At 44.5% G+C, this 16594-nt stretch overlaps 1 protein-coding gene across 1 annotated transcript; it reads left to right on the top strand.

Moving 5' to 3' along the window:
* The first annotated feature begins 4840 nt into the window (after positions 1-4840).
* On the top strand, positions 4841-13287 carry LOC125245143 (multimerin-2-like). The gene is made up of 4 exons (XM_048155631.1): positions 4841-5308; positions 5479-5520; positions 12507-12638; positions 12842-13287. Exons 1-4 carry the CDS (start codon positions 4957-4959, stop codon positions 13120-13122), a joined length of 807 nt encoding a protein of 268 aa, XP_048011588.1. The 5' UTR covers positions 4841-4956; the 3' UTR covers positions 13123-13287.
* Positions 13288-16594: the final 3307 nt, after the last annotated feature.

Raw genomic sequence — 16594 nt, 5'->3', positions numbered from 1 at the left:
AAGACCCTTACAGATCCCACTTAAAACCCACCTGGGCATCCATGGCTGGCCCCCATGTGGATCCCGGGTGCAAACCCACTTTAAACCCCTTTGGGCAGGTGGGGCCCAAATGGGTCTGTCATGAATTGCCCGGTTAAGACCCACATAAGACTCTTACAGATCCCACTTAAAACCCACCTGGGCATCCACGGCTGGCCCCCATGTGGATCCCGGGTGCAAGCCCACTTTAAACCCCTTCAGACTGGTGGGCCCCAAATGAGTCTGACATGAATTGCCCGGTTAAGACCCACATAAGACCCTTACAGATCCCACTTAAAACCCATCTGGGCATCCACGGCTGGCCCCCATGTGGATCCCGGTTGCAAACCCACTTTAAACCCCTTTGGGCAGGTGGGGCCCAAATGGGTTTGGCATGAATTGCCCAGTTAGGACCCACATAAGACTCTTACAGATCCCATTTAAAGCCCATCTGTGTAGCCATGTTGCAAAGCCCACTTTGGACCCCTTTGGGCAGGTGGGGCCCAAATGGGTCTGACATGAATTGCCAAATTAAGACCCATGCAGTACCCTTACAGGTCCCACTTTTAGTACGTCTGGGCTTCCACGGCTTGCCCCAATGTGGATCCCGGGTGCAAGCCCATAATGGGGCCCACATTTGCCGCCCATGAAGCCCTCATCTGGGCCCCACATGTCATTGCTGGCTGCGCAGGGGTCTGAGGATTTTTGGGGCCTGGAGAAGTTTTGACATGCACTGACATTTGTGCTTTTTTCAGTTGTTCATAAACATATTAATAACAAAAGTGTCATTCCACTGTATTCAGCACAAACTAGGCTACAATAATATGTGAGGAACATGTATGTACATGTTTGTGTTTTTGAAGGAATAACGTGTGTGGTTATTGAAAAAACAAAAAATATCAAACATACAGAAAAAACAGCAATACTGTGAAATATTATTACAATTTAAAATAATGGTTTTTATTATATACTTTAAAATATATTTCTGTGATGCAAAGTGTCTGAACAATTATGTTACCTCTATGGCATTTCATATAAGCTTTTAGCTTAAAAGCATGCACATTTGGAGAAATATTGATGGATTCTCATATGTTTATATCTATTTTCTATACAGAGGAGTAATATTTATTCAGTATTTATTGTCATCACTGTGAGTCCTGGATTCTGTGTTTTCAATTCATACTTGCAGCTGGAGGGTGCTCTGTGCACCTTTAGTCCACAAATTAATCTAAAGAAGAACAACCATGTGACTCTTGTTGTGTTATATCAAGAAAATGCAATTATCCTGCCTCCTTGTTAAGATTTTGGATGTTTGTTGCTACACATTTGGCCAATGTATTAAATATTAGGCATTGCTTACAACATTATTGTTTTTTATATTGGTTTGTTTCTAAGAAATGCATTATACTGTATGGCCAGAGATGTACAGTTATTGTTAGATATGTGTGTGCCTGTCCACGAGAAGGAGGTGTAGCATCTGCACAGCATCGAAAAGGAAGCAGACCCCCCCCATAAACTAGGTCTAAACCTCATTTCAGGGAACTTTGGTTTCTAATCTCACAATTGGCGCTGGCCTGGCGCACACCAACGGGTCACGGGAATCATTTTGTGACTGCTTCGATAGATACCTGAACATCCCTTCGCAACTTCAAAGGGGATGCAGACACCACGGATCGGGTTACTACGCAACAGGCCCGCATTCCATACAGCAATAAAAGAAGAAACTACACGCACATACTCACAGACACACACACGAAGATCTGCATAAAGACTGTATGCACAAATATGATTGTACCTACAAATATGAATGTATCTGCCATTGTAGTGCTTGTTGCATTTATGTGTTACTAGTGTAGAAGTGTAGAATTGGCTGTAGTAGATTAGTTTTCTTGTTAAACAATAGTATTAGAGTATAATGTGTATCTTCTTTAGATGATGAGCGACACCCGTCGAGTTTGATCTCTCCGAAAAGCTCCGGACTCAAGCTATTCGCTAATGTATGTTTCATGACTCTCAAATGCATTGTTCAATTTTTAATAGCGCTATGAAGAAAGTACACTCGATCAGGTATACCATAAATTATGCTAATTAAGCTGCAAGACAGGACAAAAGGAGGTGGAAAACCGCCAAATTTGCAACGCTATTATTGGTTGGCGTTATCAAGAAGGCGTTCTGGTCTGTTGTCCTTAAGACACAATGACACACGTCTCCTAGCAGCACAAGTTTTTCCTGTCGTCAGGACGTAAGTTTTCCTGTCGTCAAGCTTTCGACGCTCTATCCCGGAGTCCAACTCTCTTCTTTATTTTCCAGCAATATCACTTCTCAGTTTAAAACCTCGTTTGAAAAACCTGTCAAAGAAACAGCCTCCTGAGGAAGGACCAATACCAAACTGAGCACTTTGAAACTCTAGACCACAACACCGAACCAAATGCAAGTATTAACTTCTTAAAGATTTTGTAGACACTGAGTTTCCTTGCTGGCTCTCAAAGGTTTTGTACTGTTTGGTGTAATTTGCCATTCTTTGATCATCTCTGTCTTTTCCTGCTTTTACTTTCACTTTGTAAATATTTGTATCTACTTGTGTACATTTAGCCGTATAATCTTTGTATTACCCGTTTCGTATATTAAACACATTGTGTTCATGCTTGCTTATTCTTTGATCATTAAACAAAACCAAGTCACTTTAACGTTTTTCGATCGTTTTATGCTTTGATGCTATGATAGGAATTTATCCTTGTGGCCACAGAATAATTCTGTTCATTTATTCTATGAGAAATAACGGTTTGCTGGACGAGCTGGTAGTTTCTCTAAATCATTATTAAATCAGAACTAATCATATATGTGATTGATTATAATTCGTTGTAATTAATTCACAATATATGTTTAATTCCCCCTTGCAACATGTTCTCCAACCAATACGACCATATAGGTCGTTTGTCACTTCCTTGAAATACGACTCATAAGAGCGTTTACTAAAGTGGCGCCCCTATCGACAACAAGATACTTTCATTTTAATTCATGAAATACGACCCATACGAGTATTTGCTTTCATTTTAATGCATTGTTCCCTTTTATCTGCGTCATATCTCGGGTTTCGCATAGCTCAACTGGTAGAGCATTGCAATAACAATATGCAATCATGTGATCATGTGATCATGCGATCGTGGGTTCGATCCCAGGGAACACATGTGCTTATAAAGAGTAAATGCACTATAAATCACTAAGGGTAGGTTTAGGGGTAGGGTAGATTTAGGGGTGGGGTGGGTGTAGTCATTAATAAAATTTAATTTTGTTAAATGGAAATAGGAGAAATGGTGTAAAAAAAGTCCACACATTGCATTTAAATGAACACGCATTTTGATTGGTAATGACAGTCATTTATGACGACAGACGTAACACGACACTGTCATTATTTTTACGCCCACTAGAGGGCACATGACTTCAAAACGTAAATATAGGTCGTAATATGGTGCTTTTTTTTTGGAGGACAGTCTGCCCCCTTGGGTCGATATATGCGTCATAATTGACCATAAACTTTATGGTTTATTATAATTCATATTTAACCCATAAATTGATTAATAACTGTACAATACCGCTACAGAGGAGCAGAACTGGACTGCAGCACACAGAAGTGTGTGTGGTTCTATGTGTGTGCTTTAAAAGGTGTTAAGATCAAAATACACACCGTAAAACACTCTCCAGGAACTAACAGAGGCCAGAGGTCGCTATAACATCCAGATAAACACTTTTCAAGACAATAAATACATGATTGAGACGATGTATGCATATATTGACTCAGAATTTGCATCTGAATAGCGCTGGCTCCGTGGGCGTGGGCGCATTAGTGGGTAATGAGCTGAATCACGGACTTCTGACATGGCTCTCTTTTCATACAGATTACATAAACACAGAATGTTTGTTTTCGATTTGACTTACACGATTTAAAACCTGATATTTTTTTAGACAAAAGTCTATTTTTTTTGTGTTTAGTATTCACTAAGTTACAGTTCATTTTCTGAGAACTATCAGATTGGACTTTGTTCAGAGGGAGACGAGAGATCACGCATCATGTTAGTTTTCTTTATTTTGCAAAAAGCACATTTTGTTTTTACTCTGAGTGTACACAAATAAAAGAAGATATTCCACAGATTAAAATGGTGTATAACTCTTAATTGTATGTGAAACACTGACAGCGTATTTTGAGTCTCTTTCACACTGGTAAGAAAAAAAACGCGGTGGTATCCTTAATACTGTGTTAATACTGGCTTGTCTAATGCCTTGAACATGGGCTGGCATATGCAAATAATGGGGGTGTACATATTAATGATCCCGACTGTTACGTAACAGTGTAACGGTGTTATGTTGAGATTCGCCTGTTCTTCTGAGGTCTTTTAAACAAATGACATTTATATAAGAAGGAGGAAACAATGGTGTTTGAGACTCACTGTATGTCATTTCCATGTACTGAACTCTTGTTTAACTATGCCAAGGTAAATTCAATTTTTCATTCAATGGCACCTTTAAGTTAAATAAATTGGTGGACACTTGCAATCAATGTAAATGGGGCAAGCAGTAAACATTAAAATACACACTGTTTCAATAGTATAGCCACAAGGCTTAAACATTATATGTGTACATATCACTTACTAATTTTATTTGATTTTGTATATTTACATCCAATGTTCTATCTTTTTTTTGTTACAAAATAAAGCTGGTAAACCTGGTAACTTTTGTAAGATATGAACATTGATACCAGAGAGTGGAGTGACCATCTATATCAGAGGTCAGAAATATGATTATGATTAACAATCAACTTGAACTAATTTATCTGAAGCAACATAAATCGAGTACAAAGGACAGTAAATCAGGACACTATAAAAGGAACATGAGAGGCTGTGAGGATGACAGAGCAAGAGCTGGAAACAACATCAGTGAAGAATGAAGGCTTTAGTATGTATACTGCTGCTGTTGGAAACCTTTGTGTTTGTCATCCAGCAGCAGGTAGATGGAGGACTCAATGAGAATGAGATCAGTCAACAGATCAGCTCTGAGAACAGAAGACAGAATCCACCTCAAACAGACACTTTGAGAGCTGAAGCTTCAACTGACAGCCAACAATACTACAATCTGTGCTTCCCTGACATCTATGCATCACTGAGAGAACTGACCGCCACCGTTACAGAGCAGAAAGAAAACATTAGAGAACTGACCACCACTGTTACAGAGCAGAAAGAAAACATCAGAGCTTTAGAGACACAACTGAGGGATGAGATGAACAAGAAAGATGAAGGTATCTGATCAGAACATTCACTCTTTTATCAATGATTCTTAAAGTAAAACACCAATGTGATACATTTTATAGTGTAAATGTTAGTGTAAAGTTGAGTGTATACTGTGTAAATTATGTTATCTATTACAATAATAGATAATAATTACAACAGAATCTTTATTCCTTCACAGAAATTTCAAGTCAAGTGGAGGAGTTGAGAAAGGAAAATAGAGGTGAAAGTGATCTTGAATGATGTTAAATTCAGTACATTCTCAGTGTAATACAGTAATATGTAGCATGGCCACACAATTTAAAGTTTCTGTTTGTTCGGGCACCAGACAGTTTAAATAACTTAATCGGTTACTAAACGTAACCTCGGTTCCCTGAGATACTTCACTCGTACTGCGTATGGGGGAAAAGTCTCCCTTTTTCCCCGCTACTGAAGCCTTTTCAATAACGCAGTGCAGCTGCATCGTCATTGGTTCACTCATTGCAAGTCGTTGAACCAATGACGGCGCGGCTTTGCTGCGCGGCCTATGGCGACAAAGCGCGCAAACTTTCCCGCCGAAATGGGTGGGGAAAGGCTCTATATAAGTGAGCATTTCGCCATAGGCAACTCAGGCCATATCGACTGAAGCGACGACACTGAGCCGCAGCCTAGTGGCACGGCAAGTAACGCAGTACTCGTTCCGTATCTCAGGGAACCGAGGTTACGTTTAGTAACCGATTAAGTTCCCTTTCGATAGTTCACTTGTACTGCGTATGGGGGAATGAATTCAACCACGCCGTGCCACTGCTGGGGAACGACTGGACTTGACCGGACACCGCGAGGGGACCGAGTGTCAAGTGAGAAGGCCGAAGCCGCCGTAACCCTTGTGCACTATGAGGGAGAGACTCCCGGGTTTTGCGTAAAACGCAGAACTATAATGGCCGCATAATGAATGAATGAATGAATGAGGCATTTATATAGCACTTTCATATGTACTACTGTACACCCAAAGTAATTACGCCGAGAGGACCCGAGCCTGTAAGGTCGGAACGTCCAACTGATAAAATCTGGCAAAAGTGGACGGCGAGGACCAGCCGGCCGCCTCACAAATGTCTTTAATGGAAATTCCACTGGACCAGGCCCAAGATGAGGCCATACCCCTAGTGGAGTGGGCTCTTACTCCTATGGGGCAAGGGATCCCCACCGAGGAATAACAGAGCGTGATAGCGTCGACAATCCAACGCGAAAGACATTGCTTTGAGACCGGAAACCCTTTGGTGCAGCCGCCAAAGCAAACAAAGAGCTGATCAGACTGCCGGAAGGGTTGTGATCGCTCAATGTAAATGCGCAGTGCCCTGACAGGGCAAAGTAATTCCTGCTCCCGATCGCCCGGCATAGGGGGAAACGCAGAGAGCGAAATGACCTGCGATCTGAAAGGTGTAGAAAGCACCTTGGGAACGTAGCCCACCTTAGGTTTCAGCACGACTCTAGAGTCGTCTGGCCCAAACTCGAGGCATGCAGGGCTAACAGAAAGGGCCTGCAAATCGCCAACACGCTTGATCGACGCCAGTGCAAGAAGCAGGGCGGTTTTAAGCGTCAGGGGCCTAAGGTCTGCTTGGCGCAGTGGCTCAAAGGGCGGGCCCTTTAGAGCTCTGAGGACCAAATGGAGGTCCCAGGAAGGAACCGTAGGGGTCCGTGGTGGATGCAACCGCCTGGAACCCCTTAGAAACCTAACAACGAGGTTGTTCCGACCCACAGACTGGCCAGCAATAGGAGCGTGAAACGCTGCGATGGCTGCTACATATACTTTGAGCGTGGAGGGGGCTCGCCCCGCGTCCAGGCGCTCCTGGAGGAAGGACAGTATATCGGCTACGTCGCATTCCTCAGGGTCTATGTTGCGTGTAGAACACCAGCTAACAAAGACTGCCCATTTTTGAGCATAGAGGCGTCTAGTGGACGGGGCTCTAGCTTGTGAAATGGTTTTTAGCACGTTCTCGGGGAGGTCAGAAGGCTCCCGTCGAGAGACCACAGGTGCAGAGCCCACAGCTCCGGCCGTGGGTGCCAGATTGTTCCGTTCGCCTGAGAGAGGAGGTCCCGTCTCAGAGGAATCGGCCAGGGGGCAGCTCGATGAATAGCTCCGAGGTCCAAACTTGGCACCTCCAGAGCGGGGCCACTAACAGAACTCTGTGTCTGTCTTCCCTAATACGCCTGATCACCTGGGGGATCAGAGCGACCGGGGGAAAAGCGTAAAGAAGGGTGTTGGGCCAAGAGTGGGCCAGCGCATTTTCCTTCTTCGAAAAATAAATTGAGCAATGAGAGCTGTCTTGAGAGGCGAAGAGGTCTACCTCTGCCTTCCCGAATAACTCTCAAATGGTGTGAACTATCTGGGGATGGAGCGTCCACCCGTCTGAGGGGACGTTGCTCCGGGACAGCATGTCTGCTCCCAGGTTGTTCTTTCCGGGGATGTGGGTCGCTCTGAGCGACCGAACCCATGAAGAAGCCCATTCTAGCAGTCGTTTCGCCAGGGCGCATAGGCGGCTGGACGAAAGACCTCCTTGGCGGTTGATATATGACACCACTGTCATGCTGTCCGATTGGACTAAGACGTGGCGATCCATCAAATGAGCCTGAAAGGCCTGTAGGGCTCGAATCACTGCCAGCATCTCGAGGCAGTTGATGTGCAGATGGCTTTCCTCGTGGGACCACGAGCCGAAGGCCGGACTGCCCTCGCACAGAGCGTCCCAACCCAGGTTGGACGCGTCCGTGGAAAGCACCGTCCTCCGTGACACCGCCTGTAGGGGTACTCCAAGACTGAACCAAGAGGGGTTCGTCCAGGGCCTCAGGGCTGCTACGCAGGCCTGATTGACCTTGAGGCGCAAGCGGCCGTGCCGCCATGCGTGAGGAGGGACCCGAAATTTCAACCAGTACTGAAGAGGCCGCATTCGTAGCAGGCCTAGCTGCAGCACGGGGGAGGCGGAAGCCATCAGCCCTAGCAACCTCTGGAACAGCTTCAGAGGGAGGTAGGCTTTGTTCTTGACGGAAGCCGCGAGCTGCTGAATGGTCAGAGCGCGCTCTGACGAGACTACTGCCGTCATACTGACAGAGCCGAGAACTGCACCCAGGAACGAGATACGTTGAGTGGGAAGCAGCGAGCTCTTGGCTAAATTGACCCTGAGATCCAGACACTGCAGGTGGCTGAGAAGCACGGATCTGTGGTGTTCCAGCTCTGACCGCGAGCTGGCTAGGATGAGCCAGTCGTCGAGATAGTTCAGAACGCGTATACCCATCTGTCTGAGAGGGGAGAGTGCGGCGTTCATGCACTTCGTGAAAGTGTGAGGAGCTAGAGACAACCCGAAGGGAAGGACCGTATACTGGTAAGCCACACCCTCGAACGCGAATCTCAAGAATCGCCTGTGCTTGGGGGCTATCTGGATATGAAAGTAAGCATCTTTCAGGTCCAGCGAGCAGAACCAGTCCCCGTGACATACTTGTGCGAGGATCTGTTTCAGCGTTAGCACTCTGAACTTTCGCTTCATGAGGGAAAGGTTCAGAAGTCTGAGGTCCAGAATTGGTCTGAGACCGCCGTCTTTCTTTGGAACCAGGAAGTAACGGCTGTAGAAGCCCGACTCGCTCTGCGAAGGGGGCACTAATTCTATAGCGCCTTTTCTCAGAAGAGTCAAAACCTCGGCCCGGAGGACGTGAGCGTCGTCCGGTTGTACCGTAGTTTGAATCACCCCGCCAAAGCGCGGGGGCCTTCTGGCAAACTGGAGCGAGTAGCCTAGGCTTATGGTTCTCAGAATCCAACTTGACACACCGGGGATGGCTTGCCAAGCCTCGACCCGGGCAGCAAGGGGTAGAATGACATCGGATGGCGACCCGCTTAGAAGGGGGTCGCACACAGGTATGGGAGGAAGAGGAAATAAGCTCTTTTGAGGAGTGTGTAAAAATTGGGTCGCTGTGATAACGGCGGTTGTTGAGGACGCAACAAGTGTGGGCCCTGTTACTGCAGACTGCATTTGTCCCGCGCCCAGAGATAAACGAGGCGGAGGGGAGCATGTGCGAGCGAGCTTTCGGGGTGGTCCGGCCATGGCGAGACATGCCCCGGTCCTCTTCTTTTCTGGCTGATCAGGACGACTTCTGAGGCGCCGGGTCCAGCACGATCTTGGGCCGGGGTCCCTGGCGTTTCGGGAAGGTCGTGCGCTTAGCAGAGCGCGAGCGGTGGCAGTACTCTTTGGGCGGCGCAGCCTGAGAGGCAGGAGGGGCTGGTTTCATCTGCTGAGCCGGCGCAGGCCTGGGGCGGCTAGGAGCAGATGCTGAGCTTGAACGCTTGGGCAGGAAATGTCTCATCGCTTGAGAAGACTTCTGTGCTGCCGTGAAACGCTCCGTGAAACCTTCCACTGCCGGTCCAAAGAGTCCTGACGGGGAGATAGACGCATCCAGGAAGGCCGTCTTGTCCTGATCATTAATTTCCGTCAGGTTAAGCCATAAATGGCGCTCCAGCACCACCAGGCTGGCCATTGATCTGCCAATGGCTTGGGCCGCTGCTTTTGTGGCCCGCAGGGCTAAATCAGTCGCGCTGCGGAGGTCCCTGAAGGCGGTCTCTTCAGTGCCAGACTCGTCCATGGCGCGGAGAAGTTTGGCCTGGAAGACCTGGAAGATGGCCATAGAATGGAGTGCTGAGGCGGCTTTGCCAGCGGAGGCGTACGCTCTTCCTGCAAGGGCAGAGGTGGTCCTGCAGGGTTTAGACGGAAGGGAACGCTTCGTCTTCCAGCCCACGGCCGCGGGCGGACAGAGGTGAGCGGCCACTGCTTCGTCCAGGGGCGGCAGGTGTTCGTAACCCTTCTCCTCCGAACCATCAACTGAGGTGAGGACTGAGCGGTGTGAAGTGTGCAGGCGGGCTAAATAGGGGGCGCGCCATGACTTCGCCAGTTCCTGGTGAACCTCAGGAAAGAACGGGGCCGAGCATTGCTGAGGAGCTTGACGGCGGCCTGGGAGGAACCACTCATCCAGGCGGCTTCGTGACGGCTCCTCTGGTGGAGCCCAGTTGAGGTCCAATTCCTCCACGGCTTTAGATAGGACGCGGAAAATTTCGGTGTCTATACCCGCGCCGAGATCAATGGGCTCCAGGGGAGGCAGGGGGGCGGGGTCGTCCCACTCGCCCAGCCAGTGCTCCGGTTCAGAGGCTGCCAGAGACACGGAGTCATCGAGCTGCTCTTCGTCGGAACCGCAGAAGGAAACAAGGTCGCTTGCATCAGCCGAGGGACGTTGTTCAGGGCGGGAGAACAGAACTGGGGACTGTTCTCTGCTGGGAGAGGGCGAGGCACACGGGCAGTGGGCCGACGTGAGCTCGCTCAGCTCAGCGCGCTGGGCCGGTCTTCCCCGCTGTCTCTTTCTAGCCGGCTCGCGGGAGGAAGGAGAGGGGAGGGCGCGATCGGCGGGGTCACTTCCCTTGAAGAAAGAAGCCCGTGAGTGCAGCGATGCCAGGCTCATAGACTCGCAGTGAGAGAATGAGCCTCCAGCAAGCGCATCATCTGCATGGGACTTGCCCAGACATCCGACGCACTCACCGTGGCCGTCTGCATCAAGCAGAGGGGCTCTGCACGTAGTGCAGTGGTGAGGCATTGAAAAATGCCGGGGCGCTGTGAAAACGGCGATTGTGGTGCTCTTTAATGGCGAAGGCCGTAAACGGTGAAAACCGCTGTGGAAAGTGCTCTTAATGCGGTGTGTGAACCGCGGAAAAAATGCTCTATTAGATGCACCAGATGGCGGCAGGAGACGCGCTGAGACCGGGCCGGAAGCAGGAAGCGGGAGGCGGCAGCTCGTCGACGGCGTGCAGTCGGCGAGGGCGAAGGCGCTGGCGAATCCGGCGACTCAGCTGGGTCCGCTGCAGGGCCTCTTTTCGACGGCAGCAGAGCTTCTTCCAAGGCGGCGAGCTTCTTTCCAGGCGAGCAGGCTTCTGCGAGGATCAGCGAGGAGAAGACAAGTCGTCGCTGAAGGAGAAAGGACTGAGTTGCCTATGGTGAAATGCTCACTTATATAGGGCCTTTCCCCGCCCATTTCGGCGGGAAAGTTTGCGCGCTTTGTCGCCATAGGCCGCGCAGCAAAGCCACGCCGTCATTGGTTCAACGACTTGCAATGAGTGAACCAATGACGATGCAGCTGCACTGCGTTATTGAAAAGGCTTCAGTAGCGGGGAAAAAGGGAGACTTTTCCCCCATACGCAGTACGAGTGAAGTATCGAAAGGGAACTGTTGGAAAAAAAATTATATAATGACCCCACTCAGCGCTTAAATAAAATAAAGGACTCTCAACAAAAGTTTCAAAACCAAGAGAATTATTATTTCACTTCATTTAGGCATATAAATAACAAAATAAATATGCCCGTTTGTCGTGCCGATAATTCCGTCCGGTATATTCCATTTCGATTGTCTCGTCAACTCGTCCTTGTGCAGAGTAGCCTATACATTCAAAGATGCGAACGTGATCTTCCAGTAGTACTTCCCAAGGATTGAATCTCCAGCGATCTTGGTTAGGCTATACACCATTCAATGCAACTTGCACCAGTTCTGTCATTTCCACCTGACTCTCTCTTCCGCGACTTATCTCTCCTTCCTTTCCCCTACCGGATCTTATAATGTATCCTTCCCTGCCTCTGATATCCCACAATCCTGTGTTCTCCATTCTGTGACACTTGAGCTAGATAATTAAAGATGGCGTCCGAAAGTTGCGTTTGCTGCTCAGTATGTGTATAACGACTTTGAACAACATATTTCAATTTTGATATCATTTCTATCGAGAAATTACAACTGTAATAATTAGATATTTGTTTAGTTCTCACCAAAGCTCGCGCTATATTGCTCTAGATCATTAAACTGTTACGCTGCCTCAGAAGTCTGTCCGAAATTGTTTCGTGAGGTGCCTTCATGCACAAATGCTGCCGTACAAGTCATTCACTTATAAGACAGCGAGGCAGCAAGATAGCTAACTAGGTTTTCGGACTCAGCCCCTGTCTCCTTTTCCGACCACACCCTTTTTTCATCATTATCTTTTATGATTTTCGTTCAGATAAATTAATAAGGACAATTATCATAATCATTTGATTTCAAAATTTGTTATTTATTTTGCTTATTCATTAATTGAAGGTGATAATGTGAACGAAAAACTGACAACGTCAAAGTGTAATGAGCCGTTACAAATATATCACGATACTGCTTATGTTTTCAATAACAGACAGAGAAATAGCTTTTTCAGCTGCACTGATGGAATCTGGCAGTGGATATACTGGTCCTTTTACCACTGACATCACACTAACCTACAAGAAAGTCTTCACAAACATAGGGAATGCCTACAACCCAATTACAGGTAATTATCAATGAAATGGAGTCATAAAACTCAGTTTAAAGTAATGAAAACCTTCTGCTCCATTCAGACCTCTCTGCAGTTGTGTAATGTGTATAAGAGAATTAAATTATCTGCCATCTTTCAAAACTATTACACAGTGTGCTTGGTAATTGATCAGTCATACAGGAAACAGCTGATTCTGTATCTCTTGTTATTTGATTTAGGTATTTTCACAGCCCCACTGAAAGGAGCGTACATGTTCAGAGTCTCTGTAACTGGTATTGGCCCAACTACAGCAGCTGCAGACATTATGAAGAATGGAAAGCATGTGGTTTTTGCATATGATGAACAGCCTCAGAATGCATTAAACGCCTCAAATGGAGTTGTGTTGATCCTGGAGGTTGGAGATGTTGTCTATGTGAGACTTGTGGCTGGCAGGAGGATATTTGATAACGAGTATAACCACAACACTTTCAGTGGTTATCTACTGTTTCCCTTAAAATAACAGGAGCTTTGAAGAATGTAATTCCAATAATTCTGAACTTTCAGTGTATGATTTAAAGGGATAGTTCACCCAAAAATGAAAATGTGATGTTTATCTGCTTACCCCCAGCGCATCCAAGATGTAGGTGACTTTGTTTCTTCAGTAGAACACAAATGATGATTTTTAACTGCAACCGCTGCTGTCTGTCAGTCAAATAATGCGAGTGAATGGGAACACAATCTATAAGAGTCGAAAACACTTGCATAGACAAATCCATATTAAACCCTGCGGCTCGTGACGACACATTGATGTCCTAAGACACGAAACGATCGGTTTGTGAGAGAAACCGAACAGTATTTATATCATTTTTGGGTGAACTATCCCTTTAAGATTATTTTAAGATTAACATATGAACCTGTATTAATGAGGACTAATGTGTGTTTTGAAATTTGCAGTAGATTACTGTATAAAAGTCAGTATAATACACTATATTCATAACTTCTGAGCTGTCTATACATGTAAGTTTGTATAAAGAGCTTCAGCACTGAGGGTGTACTCACACTAGGCGTTCTGAACCGTGCCTGAGCACGTATGACCCCCAAAGCCCGGTTTGTTTAACTAGTGTGATCGCTCCAAACCGTGCCCAGCCACGATTTGTTTACTTGGACTTGGACGAGGTAAGCCAGAGCGCGGTTCACATGCAGTGTGAGCACTAACCATGCTGGAGTGCGGAACAGCTACTACTTTTGTGTGTACTACTGTCATTATAACGACGGCAAACATCTTTTTTACTACTCTGATAGTACAAACAATTCATGTAATTAATTTGAGTGTATTTGGGTTTATAACAGGTCTGCAAATTCTCCATTAATGTCAGCTGCCTTTGTTATGTGCAAGTGAAAATCGATGCGCGGCATAAATGATAATATATATTAGGCAGTACCTTAGCGAAAGCGCATTTCTTCCTGTTTTCTTCCATTCAAAAAGTTGCATCGTATATGACGTAAGTGCGCTCCGACCTGGAACGTTAAGTGCATTGTGAGTGCAGGCCAGCGGGGGAGGAGGGACAATCGTGCTCAGGTTCGGTTCAAGGCAACCGTCCCTATTATGAGTACACCCGGTGACAGACAGGACCCATGAATATCATATATGACTCAAAAGTGTTTTGTTAAAGTAGTAAATCTAATAATGTTAAATAATACTTTTTTAAGTGTATCATGTTACTGATCATTGATCTGTATCTCTTCATCCTAGAGAAATAAGATAATAAAGATACATTGTGTCATTTTCTTTTCCTCATATTTTCATGAATATTTCCCCAACAATGATTGCTTTGAAGCACTCCCCTAGTGAAAAAAAAGTATGCTAAGTATACTTGCAGCAAGATTAATTATTAGTATATTTCAAGTGTGTTAATGATTAGTTAATTTAAAGTGTGCTATTTTGAAACAACTAATTTTGTACTAAGTATATTTAAGTTGAAATGAAGTAGTATTAAAATACAACTTTAAAGCAGAACTCTGTAAGATTTACGAAGCTCCCCCTACAGTTTCCTTCAGTGAATCACACTGTCATAAATACTCCAAGTGCAGCTCTGGACTACAACGACTACAACGCTCACCAGCGCAGTAGTTTTGCAAATACAGTACAGGAAAGAGGAGGAGGGTAATTTTCTAAATTGTCTTATAAAGTCATAATATATACATTGTTTTTGAATTACCGTAAAGCATTTTGTCACTCTCGCGTGAACGTGAACATGAGGTGAGATTGTGTCGGGTCGGCGCACCTCAACTTGCAAGTGCTGTATTCTGGCGTAGACGTGCCAGAGGGGGTTAGTGCTCGCCTCAAACACACCACTACAAGTCAATTAACCATCGTAAGGACTTAGAAAACTATTTATGAAGGTAAAAAAGGTTACTTAGTTCTGCTTTAAGTATATTTAGTATACTTATGTGTGCTAAATTGGAACAACTTCAAGTATACTTAGTACATTTTAAGTATATGTCTGTGTAGGGACTAATTACATGCTTAATTAGTGATATTAAAGTGTACTTAATTTGTGTTATAAGTATACTTTATTTTTGTTATAAGAATATTTTTTGTTATAATATACGCTGTATTATAAGTATACTTTATTTGTGTTATAAGTATACTTTTATTTGTGTTATAAGTATACTTTACTTCTGTTATGAGTACACTTTGTGTTATAAGTACACTTTATTTGTGTTGTAAGTACACTTTATTTGTGATTTAAGTACATTGCAAAATAATTACGAGTGTCTTCAGAACACACAAGCAATATACACTGAACATATTATTTTACAGGTAATAGTATATACTGTATGCTCAGTAACTTTGGCTTGTTCCAAATTCTAAAAATTACACACATTTCAGTCAATAATAATACACTTTGTTGTTACTTATACTTTGTATAATATAATCAACATTTGAAGGGGATGAAAACCTTCTTCTTAGGACAACTTTGCTGAATTTTTCGATCCACTTCAAATGTTGACTACTGTACTTTGAATTACATAATCTCACACAATACAGTTGTGCTACTATTTAAATACAGTTTAACACATTTTCCCAAAGTTAAATTAAATACAATGTAAGAACATCACTAATGAAGAGACATATTTCATTGACAAATCCAATAGTTTTTATTTAAACTTAACATAAGATTCAGCTAAACTTACCATGTTTTTCATTTAACATATATATATATATATATATATATATATATATATATATATATATATATTGGACCAATGGTGACCCTCTATACACAACTACAAATTACACATTATATTCCATTTTCTGATGAGCTTCTCATGGTGTCTGATGGCGTGAAGAACAGCATCTGTTGACAGAATGTACCAAAGATATAAGACAGCATGTTCAACTCTTTATTCACATTTACAATAGTCTGTCTGAATCCTACATTGAACCAATAATATTTTTTAACAGTAAATGAGGATTAGCAGCAGGAACTGTATCCGAATGGCATGTCGATATTTTCGGTACATAGTCAAGCATAAAACACTTTATGAATTAATATCGTACAGAATACAGGCTGATTTGACAAATCATTTGAATGTTTTGGTTCTGCATACAAACATGTGCCATAAACCACCATACACAAACTCAAAAAAGAGATAAAGCAGAAATCTCGCTCTCCGTTTGTTAAAGAAAATAAAATAAAGTTTGTTAACTGGTAGACTACAACTCACCTCCCAATAGCAGCACTTTTCTCCGGTTCTCTCAGGATCGCGAAGGCCATTAGATTAGCCGGTTGTCGTCGCCATCACGGTCAGTCTGCGATGTCACTTGATTGAACTGGTCAGAATTCCCAAGATTGAGCGATGTATTGTGCTTTCAGTGTTTTATTAAATAAATTATACATTGCGACATTATACTTCACCTGAGTGACTGAGCGAGGGGATTCAGACGACGACCGTGACGTCAGCAACTGTGATTGGCTGAAGGCAGT

Source organism: Megalobrama amblycephala, linkage group LG14 (genome assembly GCF_018812025.1).
Source record: "Megalobrama amblycephala isolate DHTTF-2021 linkage group LG14, ASM1881202v1, whole genome shotgun sequence".
NCBI lineage: Eukaryota > Metazoa > Chordata > Actinopteri > Cypriniformes > Xenocyprididae > Megalobrama > Megalobrama amblycephala.
This window is presented reverse-complemented; position numbering and strand designations above follow the sequence as displayed.